General features: G+C 47.3%; 2 protein-coding genes and 1 long non-coding RNA gene across 7 annotated transcripts in view; 1 reads left to right on the top strand and 2 right to left on the bottom strand.

The window, feature by feature from the left end:
- Positions 1-1,295: 1,295 nt before the first annotated feature.
- Positions 1,296-4,127, bottom strand: klf9 (Kruppel like factor 9). The gene is made up of 2 exons (XM_086205873.1): positions 3,295-4,127; positions 1,296-1,929 (listed from the first exon to the last, which is right to left on the bottom strand). Exons 1-2 carry the CDS (start codon positions 3,686-3,688, stop codon positions 1,649-1,651), a joined length of 675 nt encoding a protein of 224 aa, XP_086061999.1. The 5' UTR covers positions 3,689-4,127; the 3' UTR covers positions 1,296-1,648.
- A 3,846-nt stretch (positions 4,128-7,973) lies between these two features.
- On the top strand, positions 7,974-9,898 carry LOC147259730 (uncharacterized). The gene is made up of 3 exons (XR_015116389.1): positions 7,974-8,781; positions 9,041-9,113; positions 9,283-9,898. It is a non-coding gene; the product is annotated as an uncharacterized LOC147259730 (long non-coding RNA).
- A 1,243-nt stretch (positions 9,899-11,141) lies between these two features.
- Positions 11,142-18,031, bottom strand: part of trpm3 (transient receptor potential cation channel, subfamily M, member 3) — a 167,442-nt gene continuing 160,552 nt past the window's right edge. For all 5 annotated transcript variants that reach the window (XM_086205867.1, XM_086205868.1, XM_086205865.1 and 2 more), the window contains 4 exons: positions 16,920-17,070; positions 16,031-16,224; positions 15,762-15,894; positions 11,142-15,376 (listed from right to left, as the gene is read on the bottom strand). In XM_086205867.1, coding sequence (XP_086061993.1) covers positions 13,720-15,376; positions 15,762-15,894; positions 16,031-16,224; positions 16,920-17,070 — 2,135 coding nt within the window. In that variant the 3' untranslated portion in view covers positions 11,142-13,719. The remainder of the gene's footprint in view (positions 15,377-15,761; positions 15,895-16,030; positions 16,225-16,919; positions 17,071-18,031) is intronic.

Here is an 18,031-nt window from a genome sequence, read left to right as displayed (position 1 = left end):
TCACAGTTGTCATAATGCCAGGAAAAAGAAAAACAGCATTTCACTCTTAACTGTGTGTCCTAGGAGCCTCCGCATCCGCATCCCAGTGGGCTCTCATCCGGACATCTGAATGCATTATGTGGCAAGTATAAAAAAAAACAACTAATGACATCAACGATGTTTCTGGCTCCTGTAGTGGGCAGACGAGACTTCTAATCCCATCAGTAATATTATAAAAGACTTCCATACTAATGAAAAATACACTGTACTGAACAAATATACAAAAACGCTACATGGTGGAATTGACTGACCGACAAAAACAACCAGAGTGTGCCTCAAAAATGGTGTCAAAGCAAAAACAAAAACAAAAACTTGTGTGAAATGTTGTGCTTCAACATCACCACCAGGGGGTGCAGTACTGATAGAAGTAACCATCCATCCCATGATTCCCTGATTAAAAAAAACAACAACAACGCAGTCCAGATAGTGAGTAAACAGAAGTAGCTGGCACCGTTGGTCACTGACACTCACGTCAGTGTTGAGTATCAGTACGAAGCGTCTGATGACGTAGAAAATTCCTCTCTGCGATAAAACCGCCACAACGCAACACATTCACTCGGCGTGGATCATCAGAGTCCAAGCACAATGGCGTGTCTCATGCCCCCCCCAACAACCTCAACCTGCTGCTGAATTATCCTCAAGTTATTCTGGTGCAATGATTTTCCAAGTCGATGGCGATGAGACACGCGACGCCGCCCACGAGCTCACGTCTACATCGCATTCGCCGAGTCAAATACATGACAGTTAAATACCCAAATCTCTGGACTTCTCTATGTTTTACCTTTGACGTATTTTACTCTCAAATAACTCACGACTTTTGTATACTGAATAAATCATCCATCTGGTCTATTTACACGATAATACTGCTCTACTGTACATTCGCGTCGTCCTAGCCTGGAGAGCCTGTGTGTGTGTGTGTGTGTGTTCTTGTACTTGCTACGAAGTGAGGACTAGAACATGTATTTAACCAACGGAGCGAGGACATTTTAGCCGGTCCTCACATCTTTGAGGGACCGTTTGAAGGTCGAGACTTGTTTTTTTTAAGGTGGAGGTTAGGATTAGGTTGTGGTCAGGTTTAGGGTCTGGGGCTTGGGAATGCATTACGTCAATTAAAGTCCTCATAAAGTTATAAGTACAAGTGTGTGTGTGTGTGTGTGTGTGTGTCTCAAACTTTATGTGTCATTGATCTGTCCTCGCTGCTAAAGAACTCTGTGTGAACAAGTTCCTGAAAACTTGACATGAAACCAGAAGGATGGGAAAAAAATTATGAAAACACACACACACACACACACACACACACACACACACACACACACACACACACTAAGGTCAAACAATCACAAATGTTGAAGCCACTAGAGTGTCTAACAGGCGCTGAATAAACTTTAATAAATACCTCACACCTCAGGAAGAAGTCCGGCTCAAAGGTATGGCTCTATTTGCCGCTGCGCAATGTTACACGCGTAGAAAATTTCATAATAGTGGTCTGGCTGGTCTGACGTGATTTGCGTAAAGTTGCGCACCACACAAGTCCGTGTTGTGTGTCTACTACATGTACCTCTGTGTGTGTGTGTATTTATATATACATGTACAGGAAAGCCGGTGTTTCTCACACCCCGGCGGGGCTTTGGTCTCCGGAGTCGGAGGACGACACGGAGATGGAGCAGCGGCGTCTCTTGGCGGCGCCGGGGCCCTGGAGCATGCTAGGGTGGAAGCCTGCGTGCCGCCGGGCGTGTTTAGTCAGGTGGTCGCTCCGCATGAAGCACTTGTCACACAGCGGGCAGTTGAAGCGCTTCTCCCCCGTGTGTGTGCGGTAGTGACGCGTCAGTTCATCTGACCGGGAGAACTTCTTACCGCAGTTGGGCCAGGTACACTCGAAGGGCCGCTCACCTGAGGAACACACACATGCACGCACACACACACACACACACACACACACACACACACACACACACACACACACAAGGTTGGCATTTCTTCTAAAATGGCATTTTGACACACAATTAGCTTTTAATGTTGCACCAGTCCACCACAGCAGCCTCAGTAGTTAAACATCAATATTATCATTGACACTGTAGTACTTTTGAAGTACTTCTACTATTTGTATGAACTGAAGAGGGAGTATTAAGAGGAATTAAACTGATATTTTAAAGAAAGTGAACGGTGTTTCTATGAGGCTGGTTCTCCCTCCTGAGTTTGAAACATTTAAAACATTCGAAGACAACAAAAAAAAGACGAAAGTGCTGGAGCACATGTGGGGGGGCGTGTGTGTGGGGGGGCGTGTGTGTGGGGGGCGTGTGTGTGTGTGTGTGTGTGTGTGGGGTGGGACCTGTGGAGACTGCGATGAGAGCCACGTGCAGGAGGTGACGAAGCCAACAAATCTCCAATTAAATCTTCATGTTCAGTTATAAAAAAGTCCATTCAACAAACTCTGATCTCTGTGTGATCTTTGAAGCTTAACCCCCCCCCCACACACACACACACACACACACACGCACACACACACGCAGGGTTTGCTCTCTGCTGGTGGAACATTCAGAGCAGGCAGATGCACATAAACACTATTTTCTAGGAAGCCAGTGAGAACACATTGATTTAGAAATCGTGAGTCACGATAAGAGACGTGAATAAAAACAAGGAGGGGGAGGGAGGGAGAGAGGGAGGCGCTCCTCCTCCTCCTCCTGCGCCACGTGCTCCACTGAACCACATGTCTCCTCTTGTTTACAACCAGCATAAAGGGGAGGGAGGGGGCCGATGACGTATGAGGAAGTATGAGTGGTGCAGGGAGTGTTACCTCCGGACAAGAGCATGTGGGGACACCAGTGTCGCAGTGACCTCATCAGGAGCCGGCACGTTACCGGCACGGGCCTCTCCATCCGGTACTAAGAATACTCACCGAATATGACGCAACGTTAAATTCATATTTACGTCATAGAAAGCATCATAACGTCGTGTCTTGGCGGCCGTGACATTACCATGCAACCCACCTCCCCCGGCGGGCCAACCTCTGGCCTCTCAGTTACACCCCCCCCCCCCCGCGGCTCCTCCCGTGTGACCCCCCCCCCCCCCACACACACACACACATTTCATTTCAGCTCCTCGTGATGTGTAATCATTCACATGCACGAGACAAAACCCAACATTTTCATATCACAGCCCAGCAGTGACGTCAACTGTTACATTCTAAAGATTTAACGGTGACGTCAACGTGACATTAAAAGTCGTGTCGTGGGCGTGTCGCCCGCCGGTACCCACCGGTGTGGACCCTCAGGTGGGCCTTCAGGTGCGACGACTTGCCGTACATCTTCCCGCAGCCGGTGAACGGGCAGCGGTGCCTCTTCTCGGGAGACTCCTGCCTCGCTGCCGCCGCCGCCGTCTTCTTGTTCCGGGACTGTTTGGGTGCCGCTGGGCCCTGGCTGTAGCTGTCCCCGGTGTTCAACCGGCGACCCCCCCGCTCCACCTCCTCCTCCTCCTCCTCGCCTCCACGGTTGCCCCCCGTGCTGAGAGCAATGGGACATTTGTTCAAGTCCAGCAGAATCATGGCCACCATCAGTAAAGTCCTGTTCTCCTGGCTCTCTTTCAACACGTCCTCTGCCTGACCCGACGGTCGGCTGGGGACGCCGTCTGCAGACGCGTCAGCCTCCGACATCACCTCAGATGATCCGGATGGAGGGGAAGGGGGGAAAAAATTAACAAAACAAAAAACTAAACACTTGTTCCAACAAAGGAGTACAGTGGAGCTCAGACCGCGGTCCTCCCGGGACACATGTGGTCAACTGGCCACACGTGTCTCCGTCAATGTGACGATTCCGCAAAGGCAGCGGTTTCTTGTTGCAGCTCTCGCAGGGCGGACGGACAAACACCCCGCAGGAAGGAGCGGGTCCCGACCTCCCCTCTGACCGGCCGGATCCTCTCGGGCTACCCGCCGGCTCAATAACACTCACCGTTCGGCGTTGGCGCTATCTTGCGTGCGCTCATTCCGCCTCTCTGCGCTCCCACACATGCGTCAACTTGTCCTGTTTTCTCTCTCTCTCTCTCTTTCTCTCTCTTCCCTCAACTCCAAGAAACAATTTCGCGGAATCCCACGGCATCATAATGAAGCAGCGCTGTGATTGGCCGGCGGCAGACGTGACTCAGTTTTAACGGAACTGCCAGTTCATGTGGGGGAGTGACGACGCTCCTGGCCAATCACAGGGCAAGATCCGTGAAAAGAGGGCTGGGCTAAAAGTGATGCTGCCTTCAGGGACTCCAGTTGACTCGGAAATTGGTGCGTGAGTAAGTGTTTGGGGCAAAGCTGAGACGAGAGCTTGGATTTGATTTCGAAATAAATAATTGCAAAGGAACCAACCAAAAAAAACATCAGAACACATGGCATACAACTTTTATTCATCCATTTTATTTCAAATTATTTTTTCAATTCTTTTATTTTTCAAAAGGAGGGACAAATCAAAGCCAGTGAAAAAAACCAACTTCAGTTTTTCTTTTACACCTTGCAGATAATAGTTTGAGTAGTGTTTGCATTTAACTCGTGATTAAAACATATAAATATAAACAACTATCACAAATGAAAACTGATGAGGTGCTCTGAGTTACAGGTTTAAATCTGTTTATCACAATGAAGAAACGAAAAAAGTCAGTTAGTTGCCCCAGTTTAGTGATAACCTTGATATTTTTTACTATTATCATAAACAGTAGTAGTAGTCGTAGTAGTATTGATTTCTGGTGAGGGTGATCAAGTGTGTCAGGATGGACTCACTCTTATGAGAAAAAAGGTCTAATAAAATGATCCAACTGTTGAGTGGGTGAAAGTACTAATTAACCCTGGTGAGAATGTGATAGATACCGCGTGTGGTTTTGCCTCTACGGTCACGCAACGAACGTCTGCCCCTGCGCACCGTGCTGACGTACTTTAGTTCAATACTCTTGCTATTTCCGATTCTTTTGAGCAGGCTCCTGAACGCCACGTCCCCACAGCGAGGGGCTGGGTATTTCACCTCATTTCACCCCGCGGCCTCAAACGCCTCCTGCGGGTGGAAGTTGGCGGCGCCTCCCTACCAGGAAGGGGGACGGTTTTTCCTTGAGTAACGTCCTCCCGCCAGCAGCTGCACCGGAGCCCGACCGGATCCGCGGGACGACATGACACGACCGAGCCCTTGCTTCCATGTTAAAGAAATGTGTCCCATCATGCTCAGCGGCGGCCTGGTCCCCCCTGCATGCCCCACTTTTCACAACCGCGGCCTCCTCCTAAATTAGCACAGTCCTCCAGTGTCCTCGGAGCTACACTCACCTCCTCAAGGCCAGGGCAGACTCACTTCGGGTTCTGCACAGGTGGGTTCCCTTCTATGGAACCCTGCAGGGACTCTGAAGATACACGTGTATACTTCGAGGCCACCAGGTGTAACCCCGATGTAGTCTCGTATCTCGTGGCTTTGAAATAACAGAATTCAGGGACAAAGTTGCAGGTTTTCTTGTTAAATTTGAGGAAATGAGTTTTAGTCTTGTAGCCTGAAATGAACTACGAGCGTCCTATTACACCCCCCCCCCCCCACACACACACACACACACACACACAAAGAGGGAGAGGGGGAAGAAAACACACCCCTCCAGTGGGTGGTTCATTCATGGACAAAGTTCCTAGAATGGCCTGCTCAGTTTTGGGGGTGTTTTCTCCTTGGCAACTGTGCAGATATTCTGGATACATTGTTGGGGGTGATTCGGGGGGCGGGGGGGGCACCTAGTAGCACATTAAACAAACAGCGATAAGCAAAGTGAAACGGCCACTATGCTAATGAGCTGAGCACCTCGTGTGTGGACTTATTCCAGGGAAAGGTCCTGAACCGAACATCCTGAATGAGAGAAAATCTCCCTCCTCGGCTGAATCCCGGCTGCGCTTCATTATTATTATTAGTTTTATTTTTATTATTTTTTATCATGATAGAGCTTCTGTTTCTGTGCTAACTCGACATGAGGGGGGGAACAAGACCAAAACTAAGCTGGGGCTTGTCATTCCATAACGACATCACAATTCCAATCCTCTCCTTTCCGAGATGTGAAATTTCCAGGAAGAAGAAAAGAAGAAGAAGAAAAAGAAGGGTGGTTGAAAGTGTCTTTGAGCGGCAGCCAGACACCTCCACCTCCACGCTGCTCCTCCTTCATTCAGGACCAGGCAGAAGAAGTTGGTCCTGTAATGGACGTCTGCAGCTGCAGTGGAAGTCACAGCTGCACGTCAGTCACACAGTCATTTGCTGACGCTCCCTAAGTAAGGAGCTCCTTGACAACCGTTCTGAGGCTTTTAAACGTCTTCTGACAACCGGCACCGCGTGGTACCGAGTAGAAGGAGTGGCTGGATCATGACGTCCAACCTGAAAGTGACTTCTGCCCAGTTCCAGCAGGCTGTAAACATTCCCTGGAAGAGGAGGGGCTTGTGGCCCTGGTGGGCGGCTCCCCAGGGTTCAAAAGTGCATAGAACATGTGGGTCATGTGGCGGAGGATAGACGTGACGTGATGATTGTGTCAAAATACACTTGTTGTTTTTAAAGTGTGTGTGTGTGCGTGCGAGTGCTTCAACAGAGAGAAGAATACAGGGGTGGGGGGGGGGGGGGGCGATATCATCTGTACAGAATGTTCCCTTCCACAAGTTGAATCACCACACACACACACACAAAAACAAACACACACACACACAGCTGAGAAGCTGGTGGTGCAGTGAGAAACTGCAGGGTTAACAATCCTGTGGCTGCAATGTCACAAAGCTCGACAAGTTGCATTAAAGTACTGCAGTTACGCCCCCAGAAAAAACAAAAAACAAAAATTCCTGAAGGAGGCGAATCGTTCGCTCCTAAGAGTGACAAGAACCAAGAACAGAGGCGACCGCCGCTTCTGTGCACGAGGCTGAAACTCACCTCAAAGAGAACGTCTAGCAAAGGTTAAAGGTGTCGTACACAAACTGCCCAGCTCAGCAGTTACATGACAGATTGTTGATGTAACAGATTACTTCATATTACTGAGTAATCAGTTACTGATGTAATACTTTCACCCAAAAATAACCACGGAATGACTCAGCATTAAAAAAAACAGCTGTCATTAAAAATTGATGACGAACTTGAAGACTGATTTTTTTTAATGACAGCGAAACCTGAAGGCAGTTTAAAAGTCATTAAGTGTAATAAAGTATTTACACTTGTGGAAACTACTGAAATAGTAACCAACTCCATTTCCCAGGATGCATTACTCTATACTTGTCCCCCCCCCCCCCCGTAACAACAGTGATTGGTCGACAGCGTCACCTGACAGAACATGGCGGTGTCACACAAGAACTGAGTGGTTAACCGGCATGAAAATGGATTTTAACTCACTAAAGAGCTTCAGAATCACGACGTCAAACGTCACCGGGGCTCCAGGCTGGATTGTGAAGCTTCAGAGAGGGAGACCGGACTGACTGGATGTTTTATTAACAATTTGTTGATAAAGTCTTGATAGTCCCTGGGGGGACTGACGTGTCTGTCAAACTAGAAAATATCGTTGTTTTTTTTTAAAAAAAAAGAGGCGCTGTCAAAGAACATTTACTGTTTGTTGAATGTCCATAATATGATTGACTTGAAATCTTGCTAGCATACCGTTAGCTGTCCTGCTAGTCGCTGAGCCCCTTCACGCAGTCTAACTTTGATATGTTGTGAATTTCATAGCAGTTATGATCCTGGCTGTCGCCGTCAAGAAGTCAGGCGTCAAATCTTAAGGCCACAGAAGGGCAGAAGTCAGAGAGGCACTAGTTTCAGGATCTTTCCAGTAAAATCATTTAACATAAGAAGGAACTTTTATAAAGGGTTATGTGAAGAGAAAGATTCATAAAGTGCACATGGTAGAAAAACAACAGCATATATACAAGAATTAAACAGCAAAAACTGGTCAAAAAGTCACTGGGAAGATATGTATATATATATAGTTGTTCCTTTTTTGTTGCTTAGCCAGAAGATATAAAATATTCCTGTTTATAGATAAACTTTGGAGTTGCCTTTATTTGTTTTAAGGGTTTTTTTGTAGCTTGATAGGAACATCGTTTAGAGCATCGTTGCTTTTCCTAAATCCACTTCTAAGTTTGCTTTGTCTTAAGTTGTCGAATGTTTGATGACTATAACTCTTTTTGTATTATATTATATGATATCATAAAATATAACATAATACATCAAATGATATCATATAACATAATACATTATATGATATATTGCAATTTACCTGGTACCTGAGCCTGGCACCAGGCCTGCAGGGGCAACACTTGTCACGGGCACTGATGTGCCAGAACTGGTTACTTCCGGTTAGTTCTCGGCGAGTGGATGTGGATGAATGATGTAACCTGCCACCAACTAATGTCGCCAGACCGGAAGCAGTACATTGTGGTCATGGAACAAGTCTTGCTGCTTGAGTTTTCCGGTGTTAAAATATGATTGCGTCCTCCGTGTGGCGGCTGCTTCTCTCACGCTCGGTACATCAATATGCGCCGTTGAGTTTGGGTTGTTGAGTACACGAGTGAGGGAGAACCGTGAGTAAAGTTTGACCACCCTCAGAACAGGAGGTGGCCGTGCGCCCCCTTCCACCTGGTGGGAGTCTGACTTCCTCCTCACCTCCGTGGCCACGGACCATCAACAGGCGACTAACTGTTCCCTGCCGTTCCATCTAGACGTGCTCTTCCTGCTTCGAGACACGGGACAGTTTCAGCTGGAGAAACATATCCACATGGATTTAAAAGTAATTTCTTTTTCAGACAAACACAATAAATAGAGTTGTTCCAACGCTGAGTGGTGAATGTTAGTCAGTACGGCTGCGGGGCATCACGTGACCGTCGGGTGGAGGCCTATAGACACCTGACAAGCGTTTGACGCCGAGTGGATGAGTCATCGAACTTTGTACAGGAGGAGAAACGGATTTTAGTGTCGACACGTAGGGATAAATGTTTTTTTTCTATTTCATGGGAACCACACGTTCCTCTCTTCCTGTCCCCCGTCAGACTGAATCGACTTGGCGCTGCTCGCACATGAAGTCACAGGAGGACCGGCAGCCGTCTGTGTCAGGAAGAACAGGCAAGACATGAGATCCCAGTCTATTTAATTGTTTATTTAACAATGCATGCCAGACATGATCCTATTCACATTTAAGAATACAGATTTGTATTTGCATCCAAATACTCACTACTTTGATTCCATATCATGACCTCTCTCTCTCTCTACCCTTCTCTTGTCGTCTCTACAGGTCGTCTCTGTACACTCTGCGTGGAAGAACTGCATGCATTTCAAAGGACATTAAATGAAGTGTGACCAGAAGGAAGGTTCCGTTCCCTTTCAGATGTAGAAGCACAACATCAGCAGTTATCGCAGGGAAAGACGTGTGTGCGTGAGCTTCTCTGTAACCTGCGTGTCGCCAGAGGAGCGAAGCAGATCTGCTGCTTCGCTCACGATTCCGCAGCTGCGAGGGTAGGAAAATATGTCAAAAAATACTGTACACTGAGATTCTGTTCGCTTGTGTTGACATGCCTCCCTGCTGTCAGTGTCACCACATGTCAGGGACACTCTTATCGAGTCGTGAGTGCTATGGACACGTGCCATCTGGTAGGTAGGGGGGTAGGAATAATGTCAATGGGTTTTTTTGTTGTTGTTGGAGGCTCTGACCTGAACGCAGTCGTCTGTCTGTCCTGCTGTGTGTCCCGTTAACCCCCGTCTGCTTCAGCTGCGTGGACAAGAGCACGACTCAGCATCTTTCCGTTTGGTTTAGTTGGAAAAGTTTGGTTTGGTTCAGTGTGTGAGTGACACTAGCCCTCGCTTTCTGTTTATAAAAAAAAAAAAAAAGATCCTTCCCAAAAAACAATAAAATCCCTCCTTGTGTGTGGACACGTCCTGATTCAGGTTCGTGACGATCAGGTGTGAAGACATTCATTCATGTTCTATTGCTATTTCTGAAGACAGAAAACACTAAAATACAGATTTCCCTACAAGCCGCTAAGATTTTGGATTCGACTCGTAAAGCACAGTGATAATATTAAAAGCCTTCTGCCGAAGACGAATGCGAACCTCTCCCTGTCCTCGCTCCCTCTGCGGTGATTCCGTGGTCAATTCACAGCCTTGCCTCACTGGCGTGTCGTGGTCCCTGAGCTCTGACTTTGGGTCTCGCCTTTCCCGCTTAAAAAAAAACAGAACTTCAGCCCCGATCCCTCTAACAGGCGACAAGTTGTCATTTCACAGGTACTTTAAGCTACTCCCCCAAACCCACTGAGCATGCGTCCTCAAGAGAGTGCTGCAGGGATGATGTGTGCCCCGGCCAACCCGCAAGCTAGCTAGCATCGCCTCCACCAATAAACCTGCTGGATTTTTACAAGCTATGAGTCAGCAAAAGTTAATGAGACGTAGCACGTTTGTTCAGTGGGATAATCTGGACTCCACCTGTGTGACCTCTGAAGGGTAAATGCTAGCGCTAGCAGTGCAGTGAACTACACCGTGGTTACTTGACGACGCCACCACCGCAACCAGCTTCTTGCTTAAGCGCGATGATGTCTGACCTCTGTGGCGACCTTTGTAGCCACAATTAGCTGCTTGTTAGCTCCCGGCGTCGCTAAAAGACGCACGGACGCGCGAAAGCGAACGTGCGGTCCCTCGAGTTCCCCACGGACCTTCGTTTAAGCCAAAGCCACTGATTAGAGGAGGCAGCTGGACTCATCAACAGCGCTAACGTGTCGCCAGGCTTTCTGGCTCATTCCTGCACCACTCTGTTCATGCTAGTGAACGAATCCACGGACGGGACTGAGCTTGTGACACATTAACAGCTCTCATTACTCAATTCAGCGCAGGACACCGAGTTTGCTGCGGCAGAAGGGAACCTCTGCTGATGCTGAATAGCCTCACCTCTCACTTTTAGCTGCAAGTAAGTTGGTGATTTTTTGGTGAATAAAGTCCGTGAACAAGCAATGATGCAGGCCGCTAATTACAACAAACCCTCCGCCTCCCCACCCCCCCCAACTCTGTACATCACATGTTTTTAAAGAGAAAACAACAACAACAACAAATGCTTATGCAAAAGTCATGTGTTAAAAATAATCATTGATATTTGGATCCATGATTGGGGGAGGGGGAGGGGGAGGGGGAGGGGGGGGTCTCACATTTATCTGAATCACTTCAGTCCTCACATGTTCCATCCATGCCCAGAAGGCACCCGAAGTTTGGTATACAGGCGACCGTGTCGCCTTGTTAGCTTTTCATTAGAAAATTCTCATAAGCTGCTTCATAAAACATACAATAAAAACTACTTTAAATACTTTAAATATGATTGAAATGTACAGCATATTAGACAATTCTATAGTTAATAAATAATATAATACATCAGCATTTAGTGCATGTAGATGGTCATCTTTTATTCAATTTAAAAGCTTAATTAGAAAATACTTAAAATTCGACAAAAATATCACTGAGAGGATATAAATATTAATTTCATAATTCAAACAGGCATTTACCTTAATTATCAGTAATGAGCAAGAAAATGTCAATAAATAGGATCAATCTCAAAATAAATGTGACATAATTTAAATGAATCGTAGCAGTGATGAAATATAAAACAGATAAAAAAAATGAGGAGGAATGACATTAAAGGACCATTGTGTAGGATTTAGGTGGCATGTACTGGCAGATATCGAATGAAATGTTTTGTTTATACAATACTTTGTTGTAAAAATTATGTTTTTGGATGAGTGTGGAATTATCTGAAGCGATATATAATGTGTAATAATTGGGTATCGTGATAATTACACCTGAAGGCCACTGAGGAGGAGAGTTCAATGATCCACTAAATCCTACATGATGGCCCGTCAACTTCTCCTAGCGCATCTTCGCGAAGCTCTCCGGTGAGGGTCTGCCCCTCGCCTCGGCTCGTCCAGTAGAATAAAAATAAAAACAAAAAACAAAAACAAAAAAACCCCCGAGAACATTCAACACTGATCTGGCTTTCATCTTATATTAATGATGACCACGTTCCTCCCTCCTGTCACCTCCTGTCTTCTCTCTCCACCAGAATGCATATACTTGTCAGCTTATTTTCAAGCCTCTTTTCTTTCTTTCTTTTTTTTTTTTAAACCCAATTTGATAAAAAATAGCTCTTTATTCTGTAAATTTAACTTTTCAGCTCCCTCTTATTATTTGTAACGGGGTTCTGCCACCCGCGAATTGCTTTCTTTAAAAGTGTCTGGCTTTAAAAAAAAAAAAAAGTTATATACATATATATATATATATATATATATATATATATATATATATATATATGTATATATATATGGAGAAAAAGCAGAAGAACGTCTCCTATGGAACAGATGAGGGACGGATCCATCGGTTGTAGGTGGATGTAAAACCATTGTGTTGTCACGCCACTGCCAGGAGGGCGGGACTACAGAGGAGCAGTGATGCTTTGGGTGGAATGATTTTTTTGGTGTCAGGTGCAGACAGAGAGTGTTGCATCAGGGTCACTCAGCAAGAGCAGCTGCTGAAGTGTGCTCCTAGCGCCCTCTAGTCCCCATTGCAATAGCAATTGCACTTGTTGGCGCTCTCCAAACAGGTCTGAATGAATCCCAAGTAACCGACCGAGTGTGTAAACATGTCACTTTCAGTTCATACAAGCCTGCGGTCTCCCCTCCTTCCTCTCTCAGCAGTTTCCTGTTAGACGGGACGCTTTCCTCTCCTGACCTCTGTCTTCAGGTCCACCTCTGCCTCTCTTGTCCTGATAACCGCTTGTATCACGTGGCTAATTAAACGTTGTGTTTACCGCGGGAGCAGATTGCTGACAGGTGACGGTGACTGGAAACGAAAAAGTCTTGACCTTTTGACCCGAGCATGTTCAAACACTGCTTTCTGTTGAGAGCCGAGCTGACAAAACAAAAATAGTAGGAGTAGCCACTTATCCGGTAAATTATACTACAATTTGTGAAAGCTTCTACTACGTTGAAAAAAAAAAAAAAAGTATATTTGAAAGGTGTATATGTGTATCCAGAGGTAATTTGTTGCCATGTTACAGAAATCGTTGCAGTGCAGCTAAGAGGGGAAGTCGTTCCTGATGATTCCAAACACCGATTTCTTCAGCTTCCGTCTGTTTGCTCGTGCTGGGATCTCACAGGGTGGCATTACGATTATATGAAGAAAGTGAAGGTTGCGTGACATAGATGACCTCTATGCTACGACAAAATGAGGTGGATGTCTTTTTTTTTTTATTTCACTCTTCGCTCTGACGTGACAGTTTCTGCTGTATCGTGCAGCTACAAGTCCCTTACTCACAGCGTGACCGAAATGTGATGGAACACAGTGACTCGACATAAAGGTGGCGGGTGGAAGACAAACAGTACAAACACACCTTTCATTGCCGTAACACCCCATTGAGAGTTAATAAGCTACAAGAGGAGGTAAAACCTAGTCTAGATTCATAGCTCTTTGTTTTTGACTGGTGTACAGAAGGACCCCACATAGCCCACCTCCTGATCCAGGGTAAAGTTGCCCTCGAGCACTGACATGAATCAACTTCTATAACCTTTAGCTCACAAAAATTAAGTAGAAACAGTAGATCTGGTCCAGATCAAGATCTACGGGCAACTTCACCCTGCTTCCTCCCTTGGCCTCGTCACGTTTCTTCCCGGTCCTGTCAGTGTGTCAACGCGTGCCCTCGTCACGTGTAGTTTTGTCTATCAAAGCTACGGAAAGCTGACGGCGTAGCCAGCTTCCTCATGGAGAGGCTGTCAGTCTTGGCTGTGTCAGGCCGTGCTCCAGACTTGCTCCTGAGGAAGGGGTTTCTGGTTCCTGCCAGACCCCGGCCCACTGGCCCAGGCCCCCTGTCTGCCCCCAAACCTGGTCCCCTCTCCATCCTCTCACTCACTGACAGGCTCTTCCTGTGCGGAGGGGCCAGTGTGAGGGAAGGATGGGAGTCATCTGAGGAGCAGCTGTTTGCTCTCTCAAGCCTGGAGAAGGGGGAGCAGAGAGGGGCCCCGCTTGGCCCACCCAGGCCCCCTAGATGAGGGGTATCGGGGGCTGGCATCAGGTCCTCAGGGTCCTCTGGATCAGACTCTGTATGACTAAGCTCGGCCTCTCTCTCTGGGTGAGAGGAGCCAATGTCTGACGGCTTATCAAAAGGGAACGAGGTGGAACCTCCAGGGGAGTTTGAGCGTTCTGCAGGAGTGTACGGAGCTGAGACGCAGCGTGTGTCGATGCAGTCAGTGATGCTGGTGTACTCTGCAGCTTTTACCTGGACCCCCGCCCCCAGGCCGCTGTAGCAGCCTCTCGGTGTGAACATGAGGCTGTGGGACTTGACCAAAGGAGGCTCATCCAGGAAAGCTGTGCCGGCTGTGGAGAGGTAGCGACTGCTCTTAGAGCGCTCAAGCAACCCTGCTGAGGGGGGTGGGGATGGTTCCATGTCCCAAGGAGGTAAGGTGGTGTCTGGTAAGAGGTGGGCTGAGCACAGTGACAAATCAGCAGCTGCGCTGTCATCAAACATGGCTCCGGCTGTTCCACTACTGCCTGCTCCGCCCTCCGAGTGCCTGTCGCCCAAACCGCTGGTGGCAGCGCTGCTGAAGTCCCGGCCTCCGGGCAGCACCGTCTCCATGATATCTGACTGTAGCGAGGAGTCTCTCTGGAGGGGCGGGACCACACGGAGAGGGTCCAGAAAGACGTCAGCAGGCCCCACCTCCTCAGAAGTTGAGACATAGATATCGATACATGATGATGGACGGTGCTGCTGGGAGACTGACAGCGTCGCCAGGGGGAGGGGCTTAGACTCCTTGGGGGCGGCAGCTGATGACACTGATTGAGAGCTGTTGGCTCGATGGAGACTAAGTGAGCGTTCTTTAAAGAAACTCTCAGCTCGTTCAGCTCCACTTGCACGTTCCCCACCACCACCACCACCACCACCACCACCACCACCACCACCACGACCACCTCCGACATAAAACGAGTGGCTCCTTGTCCGTGTAGTCATGCCAGTGGGAGAGGGAGGGGACATGGAGCCCTCGGCTGTTCCCTCCAGCGCCTCCTGCAGGCGGTACGCATTCCCCTCTGTGCTGTTGAAGCTGCTTTGGCGAAGAATGTATGCCGCCTCGGCACATTCACCCTGACGTAGGATGTACGCTGAGTCTGTGCAGTCAGATGATGTTCGGGAACGAACCTTGTTGACTTCCCCGCGCTCGACACCTGTCACACGCTCCAACGCTACGGCAATTCGTCCAATCAGCTCCTCCATTTGTGCCAGGCGAATATCAACGGTCTGCAGCGAGGCCTTCATGAAGTGTTCTCTCTCGTTGACTTCCTCCAGACGCATCGCCATGTTCTCCACCCTGAGGTAGGGGAAGACATGGCAGAAGAGGAAAGAACAGCAGAGGTTGACCTCGAAGGCTTTTTCGAAGACAAAAGATCAAAAACAGCATTTGAACCCGAGTTTACTGAGAAATCCTCGTTCACCTGCTGTGAGACACTGATTACTGATTGAACTAGAAAACTCTCTGGAGAGCCTTCAAGGCACACTTTTCTGTGTGTGAATGATTACTGGCAGAGATCAGTGACCAGATACACTCATTTAACTGTAGCGGAGGGCAGTTACACAGAAATACAGCAAATACTGCAGTATCGCACACGTCCTCTGTCTCGTGCAGATGGGCACTGAACCTTGTAACAGAACAATTTCCCATCTAATAAAAGTTGTCTGCATTTCCATGTCCCGACCTCTCAGAAGTGACTCTGATCCTTTCATCATTAGAGGAGTGGAATCGGTCATCTTTCTCTCTGAAGTACTCCTCTATGCACTGCTCCTCAAAGTCATGGACTTTCTTCAGCTCGTCCTCGGTGATGAAAAGCTCTGTGGATGACAGGGTTGGAGGCTGGTGACGGACCAGCACCACAGCAGACTTGCCAAGCCACACATGTATTTGACTCTTGTCCAGGTACCACTTTCTACTTTGACCAGTTCATTTGTGGTTATTTGGGCCACTCACTCAGTCCGTAGTCCCTCTCGTCATCGTCGTGCTTGCGCCAGCGACAGCACAAGTGCTTGAGGACCATGGTTATGTGACTGAAGATGATGAGCGGCGGAGGAAGAACCGGACGCTCGTGGAAGGTCATGATGAGCTGGTAGCGCTGGAACTTCCACACCTGGTTGGAGATGGACTTCACCTCGAAGAACGTGTTGCTGCGATGACAGATGGATGCCATGAGCGCTCAACAACAACTGAGATCAAAATGTACCTCACAGAAACAGCAACCAGGAAAAGGGTACAAACATTTGTCGTTTAAAAAAAGAGGTTTTGAAAGATGTTGGCTAAAGCGCTAGCTTAGAGTTGTCTACCCTCTGAAGAAGTTCAGGAACACTCAGAAGTAGTAGAACTGTAATACTGATTATTATACATCTTTAGATGTATTTACCACCTGGTATGTACACGTTTTTGGCATCGATCAATTGAGCTACACATTTTTGAGGCACTGTCCACTATTCCACAGGTGTACTCCTTAATATATTTGTCCTTGTACAGGCACATGGATCAGGGAGTAGAGCTCCGCATGTTTGGTGGACAGTAACGTTCACTGGGATGGAGCCTTGGTTACAGTTTGAGGTCATCACTCTGACAAACGTGACGGTGAGGTTGATCACTCTTGCAGCACAGATATTCCAGAGGCACGACGACAGATCGTTAGCATGATGGAGTGTCTGCGCTCGTCCTGTCAACAGAATCGACTGCCAGCTTCTAACGAGCAGTCTGAGGAGCTTCACCCCTCGACCACGCGCACGCGTCATCAGAGAGGTTAAGAAGTCATATATCAGTACGGTCCTGATAACGACGGGCGTAAACGATGCGTCGGCATGTCTATGTGGCGGGGGACACGTACTTGAACACAGCGATGAGTAGATTGACCAGCAGGATGTTGGCCACCAGCAGGTAGCAGGCCATGATGGCGGGGACGATCCAGGCGCCTGTCTTACAGGGAGGCAACGCAACCACCACGCCGTCGTCTGTGGTGATGTTCTGCCCACAGGGGGCTGCGCGACGCCACAAATGAAACACACACACACAAACACACACAAACACACAAATACAAATTAGTGCGAGGGAGACTGCACCTATAAAGACTTGAAACCATCATCATAGAAATTTGGAGACAAACAACAAATTTGGATGCTTGACATGAACGGAACATGAGAAATAAAACGTAAAGACAAAGAAAAAGGAAAAAAAAAAAAAAGAAAAGAAGAAGAAGCAAACATAAAACATTCAAGCTACAGGGAACCAAAGCAATGAAAGCGACGAGCAGACCTGAAGACACTCGACAAAATGCAGAACTCCAGTTTGCAAACAAACAAGAAGCATAAGTTTAGTTTTATGCTTCTTTTTTTTTGGGGGGGGGGGGGTTGAAAGAGTGAACAGTATAATGATTGAGGTACATGTTCAGAAATGTGCATCTCAAAACAAAATGCAAGAAAATACATCCATTATGTACCAACACAATCTGTGCTCCCAATATATTTAAACAAGCGTTTCAAATATATTGTCGCACCTGTGTGCCATAGCGCCATTCAGCCATGGTCGATTGCTCTGAATCATTGGAAATGTATTTAGGATACAGAGTATGTTTTTTCCATCTGTGATGGTTCAGTTGCTGCGGCTTATCTGGGGAACATTCAGCATTTGTTCTTGGTTTGTTTGCCTTTGAGATTCACTCTGGTCATGCTCAGCATCGCTTGATGTTCAATTGTTTCACACAATGCAGCCCAAAGACAGAGAACTGAAGTAATTTTCTATTTGCAAGTTTGTTTGTTTGTTTGTTTGTTTGTTTGTTTTTTTTACCTTCAACAAATTTTGGATTCAAGAACTCTGACAACTGAACCACGTGAAAAAACAAGATGATGGAAGGTGGCTGACAGGTATGTTCTGGATGTGTGTGTGTGTGTTTATTCCTGTACAGGGTGGCATTCATGTATTGCTTATTTATTGTCATGTGAG

This window comes from Aulostomus chinensis, chromosome 6, assembly GCF_037954235.1.
Source record: "Aulostomus chinensis isolate RoL2024-O1b breed Wild chromosome 6, RoL_Achi_v1.0, whole genome shotgun sequence".
Classification (NCBI taxonomy): Eukaryota; Metazoa; Chordata; class Actinopteri; order Syngnathiformes; family Aulostomidae; genus Aulostomus; species Aulostomus chinensis.
This window is presented reverse-complemented; position numbering and strand designations above follow the sequence as displayed.